This window comes from Tribolium madens, unplaced genomic scaffold (assembly GCF_015345945.1).
Source record: "Tribolium madens isolate multiple individuals breed KSU strain unplaced genomic scaffold, Tmad_KSU_1.1 Scaffold_91;HRSCAF=231;Tcas5.2_LG7, whole genome shotgun sequence".
NCBI classification, from domain to species: Eukaryota; Metazoa; Arthropoda; class Insecta; order Coleoptera; family Tenebrionidae; genus Tribolium; species Tribolium madens.
Window position 1 is genome coordinate 12,523,406 of NW_025401063.1, and position 14,697 is coordinate 12,538,102.

At 35.4% G+C, this 14,697-nt stretch overlaps 2 protein-coding genes across 2 annotated transcripts in view; both read left to right on the forward strand.

Annotated features, from left to right (window-relative positions):
* LOC123010519 (dynein regulatory complex subunit 7) overlaps positions 1–14,697 on the forward strand; it is a 47,763-nt gene that overhangs the window by 1,318 nt on the left and 31,748 nt on the right. The gene's annotated exons all lie outside the window — the stretch shown is intronic.
* LOC123010523 (protein distal antenna-like) lies at positions 8,919–11,073 on the forward strand. The gene has a single exon (XM_044407476.1). It carries the CDS (start codon positions 9,278–9,280, stop codon positions 10,481–10,483), a length of 1,206 nt encoding a protein of 401 aa, XP_044263411.1. The 5' UTR covers positions 8,919–9,277; the 3' UTR covers positions 10,484–11,073.

The following is a 14,697-nucleotide window of genomic DNA, read 5'->3' on the forward strand; positions in this document are numbered from 1 at the left end:
TATAGCAGACGGGGGTCAGAGTAATTGACTAAAAGTGGGAGAATTTTTATATAAAAACGCGCAACTTTTCGATTATGTGCCGTTTAACCCTACGTAATGCGAACTGATGAAAAACTATAAATTTTTAGATAGATATGTCGGAAAGTGGGACGGATTTATGGTCTCTATAAAATAAAACCGAGATTAAAAGATAGCAAAATCGACGCTTTGAAAGTTTTACAAGTGTTCGAGATAATAGAAGACTGTGTCCCTTGTGTCTTTACTAATTTTCATGACGCCACTTATTAAAGTGACTTTTCTCAACTTTTTAAACGACGGCTACTTTATTTTATTTTATTTTTAAGTTACGTCAGAAGTTATAAATTCCATGCAACAGGTAAATATGGTCTATAAAATATTGATTATCCTGTAAAAACGTTGTCTCTGGACATTTCGTGTCTCGTGATCGTTCAAACTTCAATATTCCATCCAGCACTATCCACTTATGGAAATAACCGTTTTTTCCTTGACGCAAAAATGTCGCTTCTAGACCAATAAGAACCCAGCGTAAGTTTTTCGTCTGGGAAATTGTGTCAGCACCGGTCCCTTTCTACCGGAGTAAATAATACAATAAATGAAACCTTCGTCGATTCTACTTTTTGTATTTCTTCGGTCAACGTCAGAGTGTAGGGTCGAAACTGGTTGGCGACTTTCGCTAATTTCCTCGGATTTACTTCACTGAGAACCGGCTCACAAAAGAAAACCTGGTTGTAATGCGAAAAAGTGAATCGGTGCACTTCTTAACTGCCCATAAAATTGGTTTTATTGGCGAGTTTAATTGACAAAATTATACAATGTAAGTGGGTTCAGATCCGGCGAACACGCTGGCCGGTGTAAAACCTCGACGTTCTTTAACGGGCCGTAAAATCGCGTTTTAATCGCTTCACTTGACGACTGGATTATATTCCATGGGATAATATAAGAGCACGCCTTCTGTCTAATTTCATAACCACTTATTATATTAAAATACCTCTCGCATGTAAAGGGCTCTAACGGGCCATATTAGATAATAATTCGTCGAGGGTGAAGTCATTTTAGGGGATGCGAATCGTCCGGTCTGGATATAAAAACATCCCCTGCCGATATTAGCGGACCTCCCTTCAAAATAAACGCCTCAATTTTCTTATTGTGGCAATTATTAGCCGACAGAAGAGGAATTTCGATTGCTGTTGTTTGGAAACCGATGTTTCGAGATGGCTAATTGTACATCGCGGAAAACAAAGCTAATCTGAATGTTAAACAACTTATTTGCATGTTTATCTCGCAATTGGACTTCGCTGTTGACATCTTTGGAGCTTATCAAAAGTTGTCAGGTTTTCTCAGTTCCGTTCTGTAATCGATGAACAACAAAAATATTTTTTTGAAATTTGGGGGTTACTTATGTGAAAAAACAAAATTATAAAATTAATTAGAGATAAATTTCAAAATCTTTATGACATATTTATATCTGAATATTATAACTTCATTTCAACTTAACAAAAGTAGTGTATGTATTTACAAAATGAAATGAAATGTAATAGGTATAAACGTTTTAGTTTTGTGACAAGTAAGTTTATAAAAATTGAATATTTAAGAGAATATCTTAATTAAAAAATAATCAGGCGATAATTTTGCTTAGTTATGAAATCGCATCAAAACAATTTGTATACTTTATTGAATCTTAACACTCTTTTGCTAACGTTTTAGTTTACTTAAATAAAAGTGAATTAATGAAAACAAAAAAAAATCCCTACCTACATATTTTCTAACATGTACCTATTTATTTAAATTTGACGTCATAGTTGCCGGTGATATGAGTGTGTTGTGAACGGACCACAATTTTTAATACGCCCGGCGAGGTGTCAATAGTATATTACAGTACGAGTGGAGAAACTAAAAGATACCCCCATGCGTGTGTCGGAGATGACACACAAGTGGGTGAATTAGATTCTCAGGAGTGCGTTTTGTTCACTCCTGCCAGTGAATCATGGAACACATTACACACACACATTACGTGAGGTAAAAGTGTGAGGTAAAACTATAAATAAATACACATGTTGAGCAATTTTAAACGAAAGATTCTTCTTTGAGTGAGGTAAATGAGAGGGCAAATGATTACCTAACACTTTTACCTCAGGTTGTCATGAGTGAGCAAAACAAGTACTTTCTCGTTTTGTATCCTAGTGAGAAACGACAAGATTCGATAGCAGGATTGAACAAATGTCATATCATAACTAACAATAACTTTCAATACGATGGTTAGTTCACAATCGAACTTTCATGGATATCTTTGACGCCAAATATAAAAAAACACTCGTTACAACAAACACAATAGTACGAATTTTTATAGACTAAAATTTTATCAAAATTAGATACCTACATAATTTTACTACAAAATAGTTTGTTGAATTTTCGTGAATTATAATATCAGAATATCACAAGTGTTTATGAAAACCCTTTGGTTTAGCAAACTTAGCTCTTTAATTTTTATCAATTTAGACTTAAAATGTCTGTATAATAATTTACTAGGTACTTCTTATTGAATCCTCTTGGTATGGGAATGGAACACAAACACAATTCAACCCGACACACCAAAGTTTTATTTTTAACACAAATTTCAAAGTGGTCATGCTCAGGTGAAAATAAATAAACTGTGTTTGTGGTTATCTACAATAATTATTCACGTTTTTCTAAATATAAATAAGGCACTGAATTTTTCTGATATCGACTTTGATAACAATTATACCAGGTGAATAAAAAGTATGGAACCAAACGTTTTTTGCTTAAACTATTTATTTTTTGAAAAAATTAATTGATGAGTGCTAAAGTACTATAAAAATGTGATGATTTAACAAGAATAAAATTTTTCGAAATTTCCTTTGTTTTTTTGAGTTCTACAAAAAAATTAATTTTTTTAAATGGCAACCCACTATAAAATGATTTTTCTCATAAAAGCTATACTCTAAAGTTACAACTATCTGCTTTATTTTTAATTTTTTCAAAAAAATTTTTTCACATAAATTGCAATTTCGACAAAAAAAAAACGCATAACTCAAAAACAAAACAAAATTTTGTTCTGAAATCACGATCACATTTTTTATATTACTTTAATTTATATTAATTATTATTTTCCGGAGGCAAATGATTAAAAATAAAACCGCTTGGTTCCATACTTTATATTCACTCTGTATTTGACCATACAGTATAATAATTAAATTAATCTATTTTTTTCTAATGTTATAAACTATTATTATGCCCTGATAAGAAGTTAGCTTTGTAATTGTAGACAAGGAATTTTTCCCACTTTTTATTTTTACGGTCATTAAAAATACTCTTGGTGTCAGTGTATAGTAGAGTTACTACCCACATAAGTCCTACAAGTGTTTAATACTGCAATAACAGGTATTAGTGTTAGCAACGTAAAATTTAAACCGGAAACGACGGTTACAATTTGAAAAGGATGCACGTGTCTGAAACACCTCAGGTATGGATATCTAGCTTATCAATCTCTAGCTTCCTTTTTGATATCGTAGAGCGTTCCTAATTGAGCTTTGAAAGGAATACTTGTTGAAAAAAATACTTTCGTAAAACGGTTCATTGAATCCGGATCATTTGGTTTTTGACCCTTTCGCTCGACCGAATCCTCGTAAACGAATTTGTTCTTTCTATCAATTGCTACCGTTAAATCAAACAATCCACCACATTATTATCATAAAATTTATTAGTGTAGTTTGTGCTTTCCGATTTAATCATCCGGCAGTTTGCTTTAATCCGGAACCGTTCCGTTTTTAATTTAATGAGTTAAACGGGCGCTTCATTATCCGCTATGGGAAGCTCTCTCCTCTTGCCATATTTATTAATTGTTTTCGTTTAAAGCTCGTAGTGGTAGTTCGGTTTTTAATGCGATTATACGTAATAAAAAGCTCAACGTGATGTGTTTACAAACGACAACCTGTTGAAAACGTTTTATTTACATCGAATGAGCTCAAACACATACACACGCTCTCATTCTCTCTCGGTTCTTTCATTCATAACTCCGTCACTCATGAATTTTTATGATTTCATTCAACCGTTGTTGATGTTTCTTATGCTGCAACTTACACAAAAAGTGCCCACCTGTGATGCGTTCGAATAAATCTTACCGACACGATGCGGTTAAAGGGATGCTTTTATAACCCTTGGAAAAGTTGTTTATTCAACTTTTATTGTTGACGCTGTAACTCGGAAACTGAGAACAATATTTCAAATGGTTTAAAACCTAGTAAAATGGGCACTGATGAGTAAAATGCTCAAGTACCATCGGAAGTTTCATAAATTACTCACAGATAATGACACTGTAAATATTAAATTAGCTAATCGGAAAGAAATAGGCATTTTTATAAAATACATATTTGTTGGGTCAGGGTAGATCGATACGACATTACGTAATTATTAGCACAATACGGCTACAATACTAAATTTTTTATTGGCTTTGGACTGATTTATGATTCCGGGTTTGTATTGTTCCAAGAGAGTTTCTTCTTTAAACGAGCTTTTGCCTTTTCATAGTATCCAGATTAAGAGAAAAGGCCTTAATGAACTGAATAAATACGAGGGAAAGTTGGGAATCACAAATTGCAGCAAACTTGACATTTAGCTTTTTTCAATCAGAACCTGAATTTGTGATAATTTTTTGTTGTTATTGTATCGTGAATAAAGGTACTTTATCTACGAAACGTACGAGTAATATCAATTTGATTTGTGAATATTATTTTAACAACTAAATCTGAGATATTTTGTATAATGATCAAAATAAACCATTTAGTGCTACTATGATAATTTTCACGTTTTCACGTTATACGTCAAACGTTAATTGGGCCGTTAAAAAAAATAGGGCTTTGGCAAAGATGCGGGACATAACGAGATAATTAGATGTTCTTTCTATCACACGTTTTTTCCTTTGTAGCGAATACATCAAAGCTTGACGCAAATATTAAAACCCTCACTTATCGAAGTAAATTTTTGTCGATCGGGAAAGTCCCGAACTAAATTAGAACGATCAGGGTTGAGTCCTAAATTCGACGACGGATAATTTGATTATCAGAGGCCGCCGTTTGTGACAAGAAAATGTCAATCACAGTATACCATCGGGGGATGGACGAAGGAATATATAAGCAGAGGCGGAGTACCAACTCTTGTTGCTGTTCATTTAAACATTTGCACAGGTCTGCATAGAGTCGAACCATGTATTATAATCTTTATGTAGTCCCACAACTCCAGAATTCTCGCTGTGATCCATATAAATTATTTGCACTAAGCTTTGGGTTGAAATTTTTCATATTTTTAGAACCAAATCAGACGAATGTCTAATAGATACTGAAAAATTGCGCATTTAAATACATACAGGTTGTCTGGAAAATCGCACACCTCCACACTGTATCATCGAGTGATGCCCTGGACAACAAGAAAAATGTTAAAAAAAAATCTATTTATAAAAATTTCGAAGTTATGAGAGTTTAAATTCTGCAGTTTGACTCTATTTATTTCTATTGGAAGAATAATTTTTTAAGTTTTTTTGCTACAGGCTATTAGAAGAGGAAACAAGGAAACTGTATCCTAAATTGTAATTCTATTTATTGTTATTTGTGGCTTTTATTGGCAAATTTTTTTACCTTTACTAAATAATTATAAAAAAAACAAGATCATAGTACAAAATACAAAATTTTTTGACAGATAGAATTTTTTAAACATTTTTTGAGTACTCTTACTTCCTTTCAAGGAGGTGCGCTACTTTCCGGACACCTGTATTTGCTGCATTAGATTAGAATAAAATCAGCCAAACCAAAATTCTCAAAAGTCTGGTAGTTTTGATAGTCACAGATAAAAAAATTAAATTTTCGCTTTTAGTTTGTTTTTAAAGCAACAACGCGTTTTCTTAGAAAATTAACGATAAATTTATACAAAATCTGGAAAGTAGGTCCTTTCAGGACGCTGCGTCATGACATTTTCGCGTAGGTGCAGACCGTACCATAATTATTATATCAATTTGTGTATATTAGACCTAAGCACGAAGGGTTTTGTCAATCTTCTTATCTCTGCCGACAATATACAGCACGTTTACCCGAGAAAGGATCATTTTGCCTTTAATGGTAAAAAATTGTTTAGCGTTTTGCGATGCTTCTACATTATTAAATTCCTCTAGGATAAACGGCTAGCGATAGAGCTTATTTTGAACAGGTTTAGCTTTCTTTTCATGGTTCAGAAAAACAAACATCCTTAAGGTTTAAAAACTATTGATGGATTTAACGTGTTAAAGTAAAAATAGTATTTGAATTTTCCGACGGTCAAAACATTTTTTTGTTTCGTACATGTAAAGCTTATTTCGGATTATCTTTTATTTGAATCCCTCAAACCATGATAAATGAGGGTAATATTTTGCGTCGAGGCATAACACAAGCTTATGATTACGTCGAATTCGATCATTTCGATCAGAAACTCGCAAAACTCTCCAATTTATTTCGACAAAACCTTCGCCTTATTTTCCACTGCGAACAATGCGTTTTTTGCCTTTCGTGTCCGAAACGACGCTAATAAAGAAGTGTAAAAAAGTCGGACCGGTAAAAATCCAAAAATCCAAAATCCAACTGGCATGGTGACGGCGCCGTCGCCGCCTCCGTCCGATATTGTTGTGTAGGAGAACGTCGGTGACGCACTTTGCGGAGGGTCCATCCGGAGTGGGTTTTAGTGCCGATGTCGATAGTTAGTCCCCGGTAATTTCACGCGGAGAAGGCCGGGCGCTGTTTACCAGAGTGAACCGTCGCCGGGGTGAGGTGCGCGGGCAGGAAGGTGGTTCGCGAACCCCCCGCCGTACCCCGCGTCGACGTCCAAACGACCGTTGGGGGTCCGCGGACCGCGACCTACAGCCCTCTGCCACCCCCCGCCTGCCTGTCCACCCCAAACCCAACGCTCAGGCCCGATTTACGCAGCCGAAACACACGCGATTTCGCCCTTCGAACGAACAAGATGGTATTGATGGATTCCAAAAAGGAGGCTGTTAAATTCTCAAATATTACACGAAATGTTTGCAGAAAGGGTGGAATGGGTGGAAATGATAGGATGAAAAATTAAGTATTAGTGCCTTAATTTTAAAGATGATAACATAAGAGTACATTTATTTCTTTAGTATTCGACACTGTCAAAATTTACGGTTTTTCTCCTGTGTAAGGAAGTTTTGACAACTGTTTGGTATTTCTCAATACGAAACGTCAGATTATTTTTAACAGATTTAAAGCATTTTTAAGCGTTGTTAAGTCTAATTCGAATAATAAAAAGTTGTATTCAACTCGTTTTCGTGTAAATCGGTTCATTTATTCCATCTCGTGGATGATAAACAACTCGTTAAACACTCGTGGTTTAAAAATCCACCCGTGAAATAAAGCCTCAGATTTACACTCAAACTCGTCCAAACTATCTGTTAATAACACTTGGCTTTAAGAAACCTGCCTAAAAAACTTAAAAAATCAAAATTACTGGTTTAAGAACGAACAAAACTGAGATATTTTTGGTTGTTTATACTGTTGTTACATTTTAAGTGAAGTTATTCCCGCAACAATGATAATGTTCTTGCATCATTCAATAACGAGAGAACTTTCTGTTTAGTGGGGTCTTTCGCAAGCATTTATACAAGCTTATAAAACATAAGATCTTTACGACTCCCTAAGGTTGTAATTGGAATTTTGTACAGGGTCAGAACAGAAGTATACCTTCATAAACTAAGGAAGTTCTGCTAAAAAATGTTTAAACATCAGTGTAGTGAGGCTGCAAGTATGCTAAAGACTGAAGTTAAAAACTTTGTTTTTTTTATTTAGTTGTGCAAATCGCAAATAATGAAATTATTTTTTTATTACAAATGCATAACGACACCTTAGTCAAATCCACCGTGAAAAATTCTCATTTAAAATTAATCGAACCACTCCAACATAACTACAACCTACAACAGGTGCCATGAATTCTTCTCAATGGATTTAAAATTAACGAAAATTAAAATTGTGCAAAAATTATTAAACATTGTTAAACAGATAATTTTGTGACAAAAAAAATAATTTTCAATTTTGGGCTCTTACCTTCAGCTTCATAACAAACAAAAACATTATGCTAAGTAATAACAACAAAGGTCGTCACATCTGCTGGGCGAAATATTGATTAAGAAAAGTAAACAGAAATTATCGAAAAGAGGTGATTAAAACGTCATAAACTGTAGAAATTTTTCTTGAATGTCTGGCGTCGAAGAGGGCTTATTAGCGACAACAACGGTTTGTTATTTCGAGTTGCAGGTATATAAGAACGGCAATGCGGTTTAATTACTTAAGAGCTGTTTAGCTTTGTTGGGTAGGTCATTTTGCAGGTGCCTCTTTGACCATAAACGCACACAAGGGTAACAAGGGTGGCTTAGTGTTAGTGTTTTTGGTCCAGTCTAATAATAATATGTACTTATAATTGCAAAGAAAAAACTACCCTAAAAAGTGTAGCTTTATTTGTAATTAGTAACACGACATGTTGATGCCTTGTACTAATTACTTCCAAATACGTTGGCGATCACTAATGACAAAAGCTTGTTTCCGCTCACTGTATCAAAATTGAATGGAAACTGGCCACATGGCATATCGCGAAAATTGACCGCGGCCACCCTGTCAAATAAGTCAGTACCGTATCATCGTTTATTTAATTGTTTATTTTTCGTCTACGGAGGGCTTCTTTTATGTTCTTGTATCAGTCGTCCATCAGCTGTTCTCGCACGTGATTCTTGTGCCGTTCCGTTGCGAATCTCGTGCTGTCGTGCTTGTTGAGCTGCGTGAACGCGTCTTCGCGCAAGTATTCACCCGTCCCTACCACCGGGGGTGGGAGGGTGTCACGTCAAGCCATCACGCGGGGACCCGCGAACCTCCCTGCTTCTGCCTGCCCTGCGCTCAGTCCGTGTTCGTCCGTCGCCAGTATTGATCGCCTGGACAAAGGAACTGACCACCGACTGGCCAACCTCGCAAGAAACTACTACTTGCCACTAGCCGGCCGTCGCGAGCGGATGTCCGCACACTCATCATACCCGGTGTTTGAGAAAAGCGCGCGCCTGCGTCACTCCCAACTACATTCGTCAAAACTTGGCCGCAAGTTTCATTTGTTTGTGTGAAGTTTTTGGCGGTGAGGTTTTTTACAACTGCGCACTCGGGCGCATTCCCATTGGCTCGTCGCACGCCTCCACCACGTGCTCCTCTCGGTGGAGACGATGTCCACGAAGAACGTCAAGCGCTCGTTGCGCACTATCAGCGCTCACGGAAAGCTGGAGGCCATCAGGAGGGTGCACGATGGCGAGAGCAAGGCCTCGGTCGCAAGGGACATCGGCGTGCCCGAATCCACCCTCAGGGGATGGTGCAAGAACGAAAGCAAAATTTCTTATCTCTCTCGACAGTCCAGTCCTGACACGGACGAATCCATCGAACCTAAAGACAAGCGGCCGAAAATCGAAGATCCGATAGTACAGCCATTCAATCTCAGCTTGAAATCGTCAAACATTTACACACCTACCAATTCCGAGTCTTTGTACACGCCGATGGACTATACTAAAAACGACATCGATTGCACACCGAAAACGCCGCAAAATCTCAGCATCAAGACGGAAACTACCCCCAAGACAGCCTCCCAAATAACCGAACGCGAGCGAAATCGAGCGGAATTGGCAAGGTTGAGTGTCGAACTTGGCTTGAACCGACCCGAGATGTTCACCTCTTCAACCAACAACACTTCTAGTCTTGCCGATCTAGCCACAAATATCAACCTCCTCAGTCAGTGGAACAACATTCTGATGCAACATCAACTTAACAAGAAAGTTACTCCTGACACGACAACTCCAAGCAGCTCAACTCTCAAACAACAAAACTCTATCAAGCCGCCCAAAGAACAACAATCGGTTGAAGAGTACATCAACAGTTGGTTGAAAGCGCAAGAAGCGATATTGAGTCACAGTCGTTCGAATGGACTTCCTCCGGTCACGACAACAACAAATTCAACATCAAACATGCAAAGTTCCTGGTTTTGGAACTGGTACAAGCAGCTCTCGTATCAGCAGAGTGCCACACCTGCCGTAACCCCGGAAAAGCCAATTTTGTATCAACAACTGACGAAGGATTCACCCGATGCGGAAAATCTTTCGGTGGATAAGTCGAACAACAACAACAAAGTGAAGTCAGTCTTGGACAATTTGCTTCATATCAACAACAATAACGTGACGATGGATAAAAAGGATTGCTTGTCGTATAGTGAGGCCGTCGAGCATGGAGAGAAATTTTTGAAGTGGCTGGAATCTTGCAGTAACCCTTCAGTGACGGCAATGCAGATAATGCAGTTCAGGGCGTTGTTGAGTAACGTAAAGAACAGTGCGGACAGGAAGAATGGTGATCATCTGCAGAACAAAACCAAAGTTAAAAGAAAGTGATTTACTTTCGTCTAGTGAAAAAAGGCTGTCTAGCTACCAAATCTTATTAGTTAAAAATTATGTAGTTTATGTAAAAAGTCTATACGGGTGTTGATTCGATGGATACCGGAGTTTCTCGCACTAGAGTATCCTTTATGTTTACGCCCGTTCTTCCTTAAATGTTACCTTGACAAACCGTTTATTGACGCTTAAAAATTTGTTTGTACATACGTTACTTTAGTCGAATTTAGATAAATTTAATTGTAAAGACTATTAATAGTGCCAAATAATTTTCGCATTATTTTTGCTCAAATATGTACCTAACTGTGTGTTTGTTATAGACCTGTTTTTTTCCTATTTCAGATCTCATGTCACTGTCTGCCAAAGTTTTTTTCGCCGCACGGCCGATTGGTCGTAATTTGTTTGCAATACATGTCAGAATTGTTCCTTAGATTTAAGTGATTTTACTGTTATACAGGGTGGTATGTACTTTCAGTGATTTATTGCCCTGTATCGAATTTCGCTAAAATTATGGTGTTATTTGTACATTGTTGTATAATAAATTTATCTAATATTTTTGTACCAAATTAAATAAAACTCTTCGACATTGACCTGTCTTTTCATTCACGAGAACCCCTCGAAAACCTAAAAAATAAATCATCCGAGCTGAAAGAGCTTCAAGTAAATTTTAAAACAAATTTTACGTCCCGTTTAACTCGATAATAGTAAAGTTTGAAGCTTGTAGAGAGAATAAAAAACAATAAAGTCCCTTATGAATGGGAGATATGAATGGCTCGTAGTAAAGCGTAGTAAAACTACAAAACAAATAAAAAGCTCTACTTCATTCCAGCTCTCTTGACTCATTTGAACTTTGCCGGAGTGATTTAGAAGCGTACAAAACGAATTACCAAGTTAACAAGCAAACTTTGTTAAATTAACCGCTCAACGTTTTAAATTTATCACCGTTTATCTTAGAAAACCATTATTGGACCGATTCATTTTTATTAAAAATACTCAACCGCTTCAGAATTTAATAATTAGGGGAGCGTGGGGTGGGACATCAGCCCCAACATACTTAAAATTCCGTTCAATTCGAATCTGCTCAATCTGCAATTAAGAGGTCAACTCGTAATTAATTTTGTTTCCTCGGGTGGTATTCCGATTTGGATATCGCGAAGGCTGAAACAAACACTTTTTTGCAACTCGTTTTTTTAGTGCATTGCATTGTGCTACTATAAAATGAGATGCACAAACAAGAATAAGAAAAAAAGAAGGAACAAAATTCATCGTAAACCAAACTCCTGACAGATAAAGATAAATTGAATGAGTTCCAGTTTGTCCCTTTTTTCTGTTTATTTGTCGCGTCCTCATTCTTTGACTTTGTGGAGTAAACAAAGTTTTGCCCAAATCCTAACATCTGAATTATGATATGACACTTTGCCGCAGTGAAAGTGTTTTAAAAACTACGGTTTTTGCGAATGACAGATGTCTGACGTCATAACTGTGCGTAATTGGGATAATTTAATATGTACCTGCTGTTATAAGTAACGTTCAATAGCAGGTGACTTGTCACCAACATAGCCACTTAGAGGAGTAATTATTGCAGCAATGATTATAGAGGCGTGAATATTGCACACCCGGTATATGTCTAGAAACTCCTCTATAAACTGGCAACATTTCATATCAATCAGATACTACCATTCCGTTCAAGATCAGTCTGTTTTGATGGACTCGTTCGGAAAGTACTGAAATTAATTAGTTAATTACCATTCGCAAGATCTGAGACGAATTGATTTGTTTCTGCAGAAATACACATACTCGTAGAAGAAATGTGTGTAAAATATGACATTTAACGTTTGAAACTTTTTGTAGAAATATTCACAAATTCAATAACTAAAACAAGTTTATTAGACGATAGACTAAACATTCTTTTATTGAAAAGTCATACAAAAGTAAAGTTTCATTATCGTGGTTGCGTGATCAAAATTTATTTAAGGTATCTGCAAATTTACCATTTTACCCACAAGTGTTGATAAAATGGGATATTGCATATTTCTAAAATGAGATAGGGTAGGCAGTAAGTATATACCAGGTGAATAAAAAGTATGGAACCAAACGTTTTTTGCTTAAACTATTTATTTTTTGAAAAAACTAATTGATGAGTGATAAAGTACTATAAAAATGTGATGGTTTAACAAGAATTAAGTTTTTCGAAATTTCCTTTTGTTTTTGAGTTCTACAAAAAATCATTTTTCTCATAAAATCTATCCTCTAAGGATTACAACTATCTGCTTTATATTTAATTTTTTAAAAAAAAAAATTTCACATAAATTGCAATTTTGAGAAAAAAAAATCGCATATTACAAAAACAAAACAAAATTTCGTTCTGAAAATACGATCACATTTTTTATATTACTTTAATTTATATTAATTATTATTTTCTGGAGGCAAATGATTAAAAATAAATCCGCTTGGTTCCATACTTTATATTCACTCTGTATATAGCATAGAAATAATATTTTAAATTCAGTTTTCTAACATTTCAATTCAACGTTTACTCAACATATTTATATTTATCGCATGTAAAGTCTTCATCAATTTCTACCCCAACCCAGGAACCATGAACCTATTTCTTGCATAATGTGCAGCAAATCTCCATTCCTCTCCACCTTTGCTTTTTGAATAGTAACTTTAATAATAAAAACATGCAGGATCTTCGTCAGTATTACTACTATCCTTATCTTCAGACTGGCAAAATCTTTTACGTTTGATTTTTTCATTATAGTCGAACCTGCTATTTTGACCAACAAGAATAATTTTAACCTACAGGGTGCACCAGAACTCGCGCCCCAGAGAAAAATGTCATACAAGGTAAGATACCAGGAACATGGAAAAAATGTTAAAAAAAAGCTATCTATAAAAATTTTGGAGTTTGGGTTTAAATTTTGCACTTTTACTCTATTTAGTTCTGTTGGAAAAATAATTTTTCAAATTTTTTGCTATAGGCTATTAAAAGAGGAAACAAGGAAACTGTATTCTAAATTGTAACTCTGTTCAATGTTATATGTGGCTTTTATTGGCAAAATTTTTGTACCTTTACGAAATAATTGTAAAAAAACATATACAAGATCATCAGTATCATTAAATAGACATAAAAAAATGTCAAATGTCAAAAAATTAATGTCAAAATTTTTTGACAGATAGAATTTTTTAAACATTTTTTTCATGTTCCTGGTATCTTACCTTACATGAAATTTTTCTCTGGGGCGCGAGTTCTGGCGCACCTTGTATATAGAAAATACAACTTAATTGTATTGAAAATACTTAGTTACGTGTCTGTTAATAATAAAATAAATAAAATTAGCTTTTTGTCAGAATTAGTGAATACAATCCTTAGGTACAATCTTTTTGTATGGCGGTTTTTATGAAAAACACAAAATTTTATTTTACTAAGCTCCGGTAATCATACGAACCACACGTTTTTCTCCAATAATTAATCTGAAAAGGGAATTGTTTAGAACACCTAGTCGATAGATAGATAGTGCTATAGTCGTCACCAACAATATTTGAGACTCATTATAGAATAAGCCGCTTACCCCCCACGGTGGTTCATGGGGCTTGCGGTAGAGATGCCATAAACAAATTTGCATTTCTTAGGACAGGCAAGTTTCAAAGGTTTGTAGGAAGAGATGGTCCGTAACAGAAATTTGTTTTTGGGCTTTCATCAAAAAAAGAAATTAAATTAATTTTAATATTCAGTTATATTTTCTTTACAAATCTGCATTATCACTTTAATATTAAATTAATATATTAATTCCCAAATGTTTGCCTGTAATAAATTAAAAGCCCACCACAAAAATTCCTGAATACGGCTCTTTTCTACATCTTCTGGGTAGTACCACACGCAGTGAAAAATTATTACGGTCGACCACAAAGCTGCTTAACCCTCAATAAAGTTTTACATACGTCAATCCCAAATATTCCTGGTGACGACTATACATATCTTGTAAAAAAAATACATACTATGGTATCCCAAATTAGCCACATTTCTCCTACATTACAATAATAATTAATGGTGCATATGCATGAAATTATTGTGAGTGTGCATGTCGCTGATTCTACCTGTAAAAACCCTATTAGAATTAAAATGATCGAATTTGCAAATAGTAGCTAATCAGTTGATAGTGTGCCGCGCCTGAATTACATTACCTTGCATGCTATAACAAAACAGATGT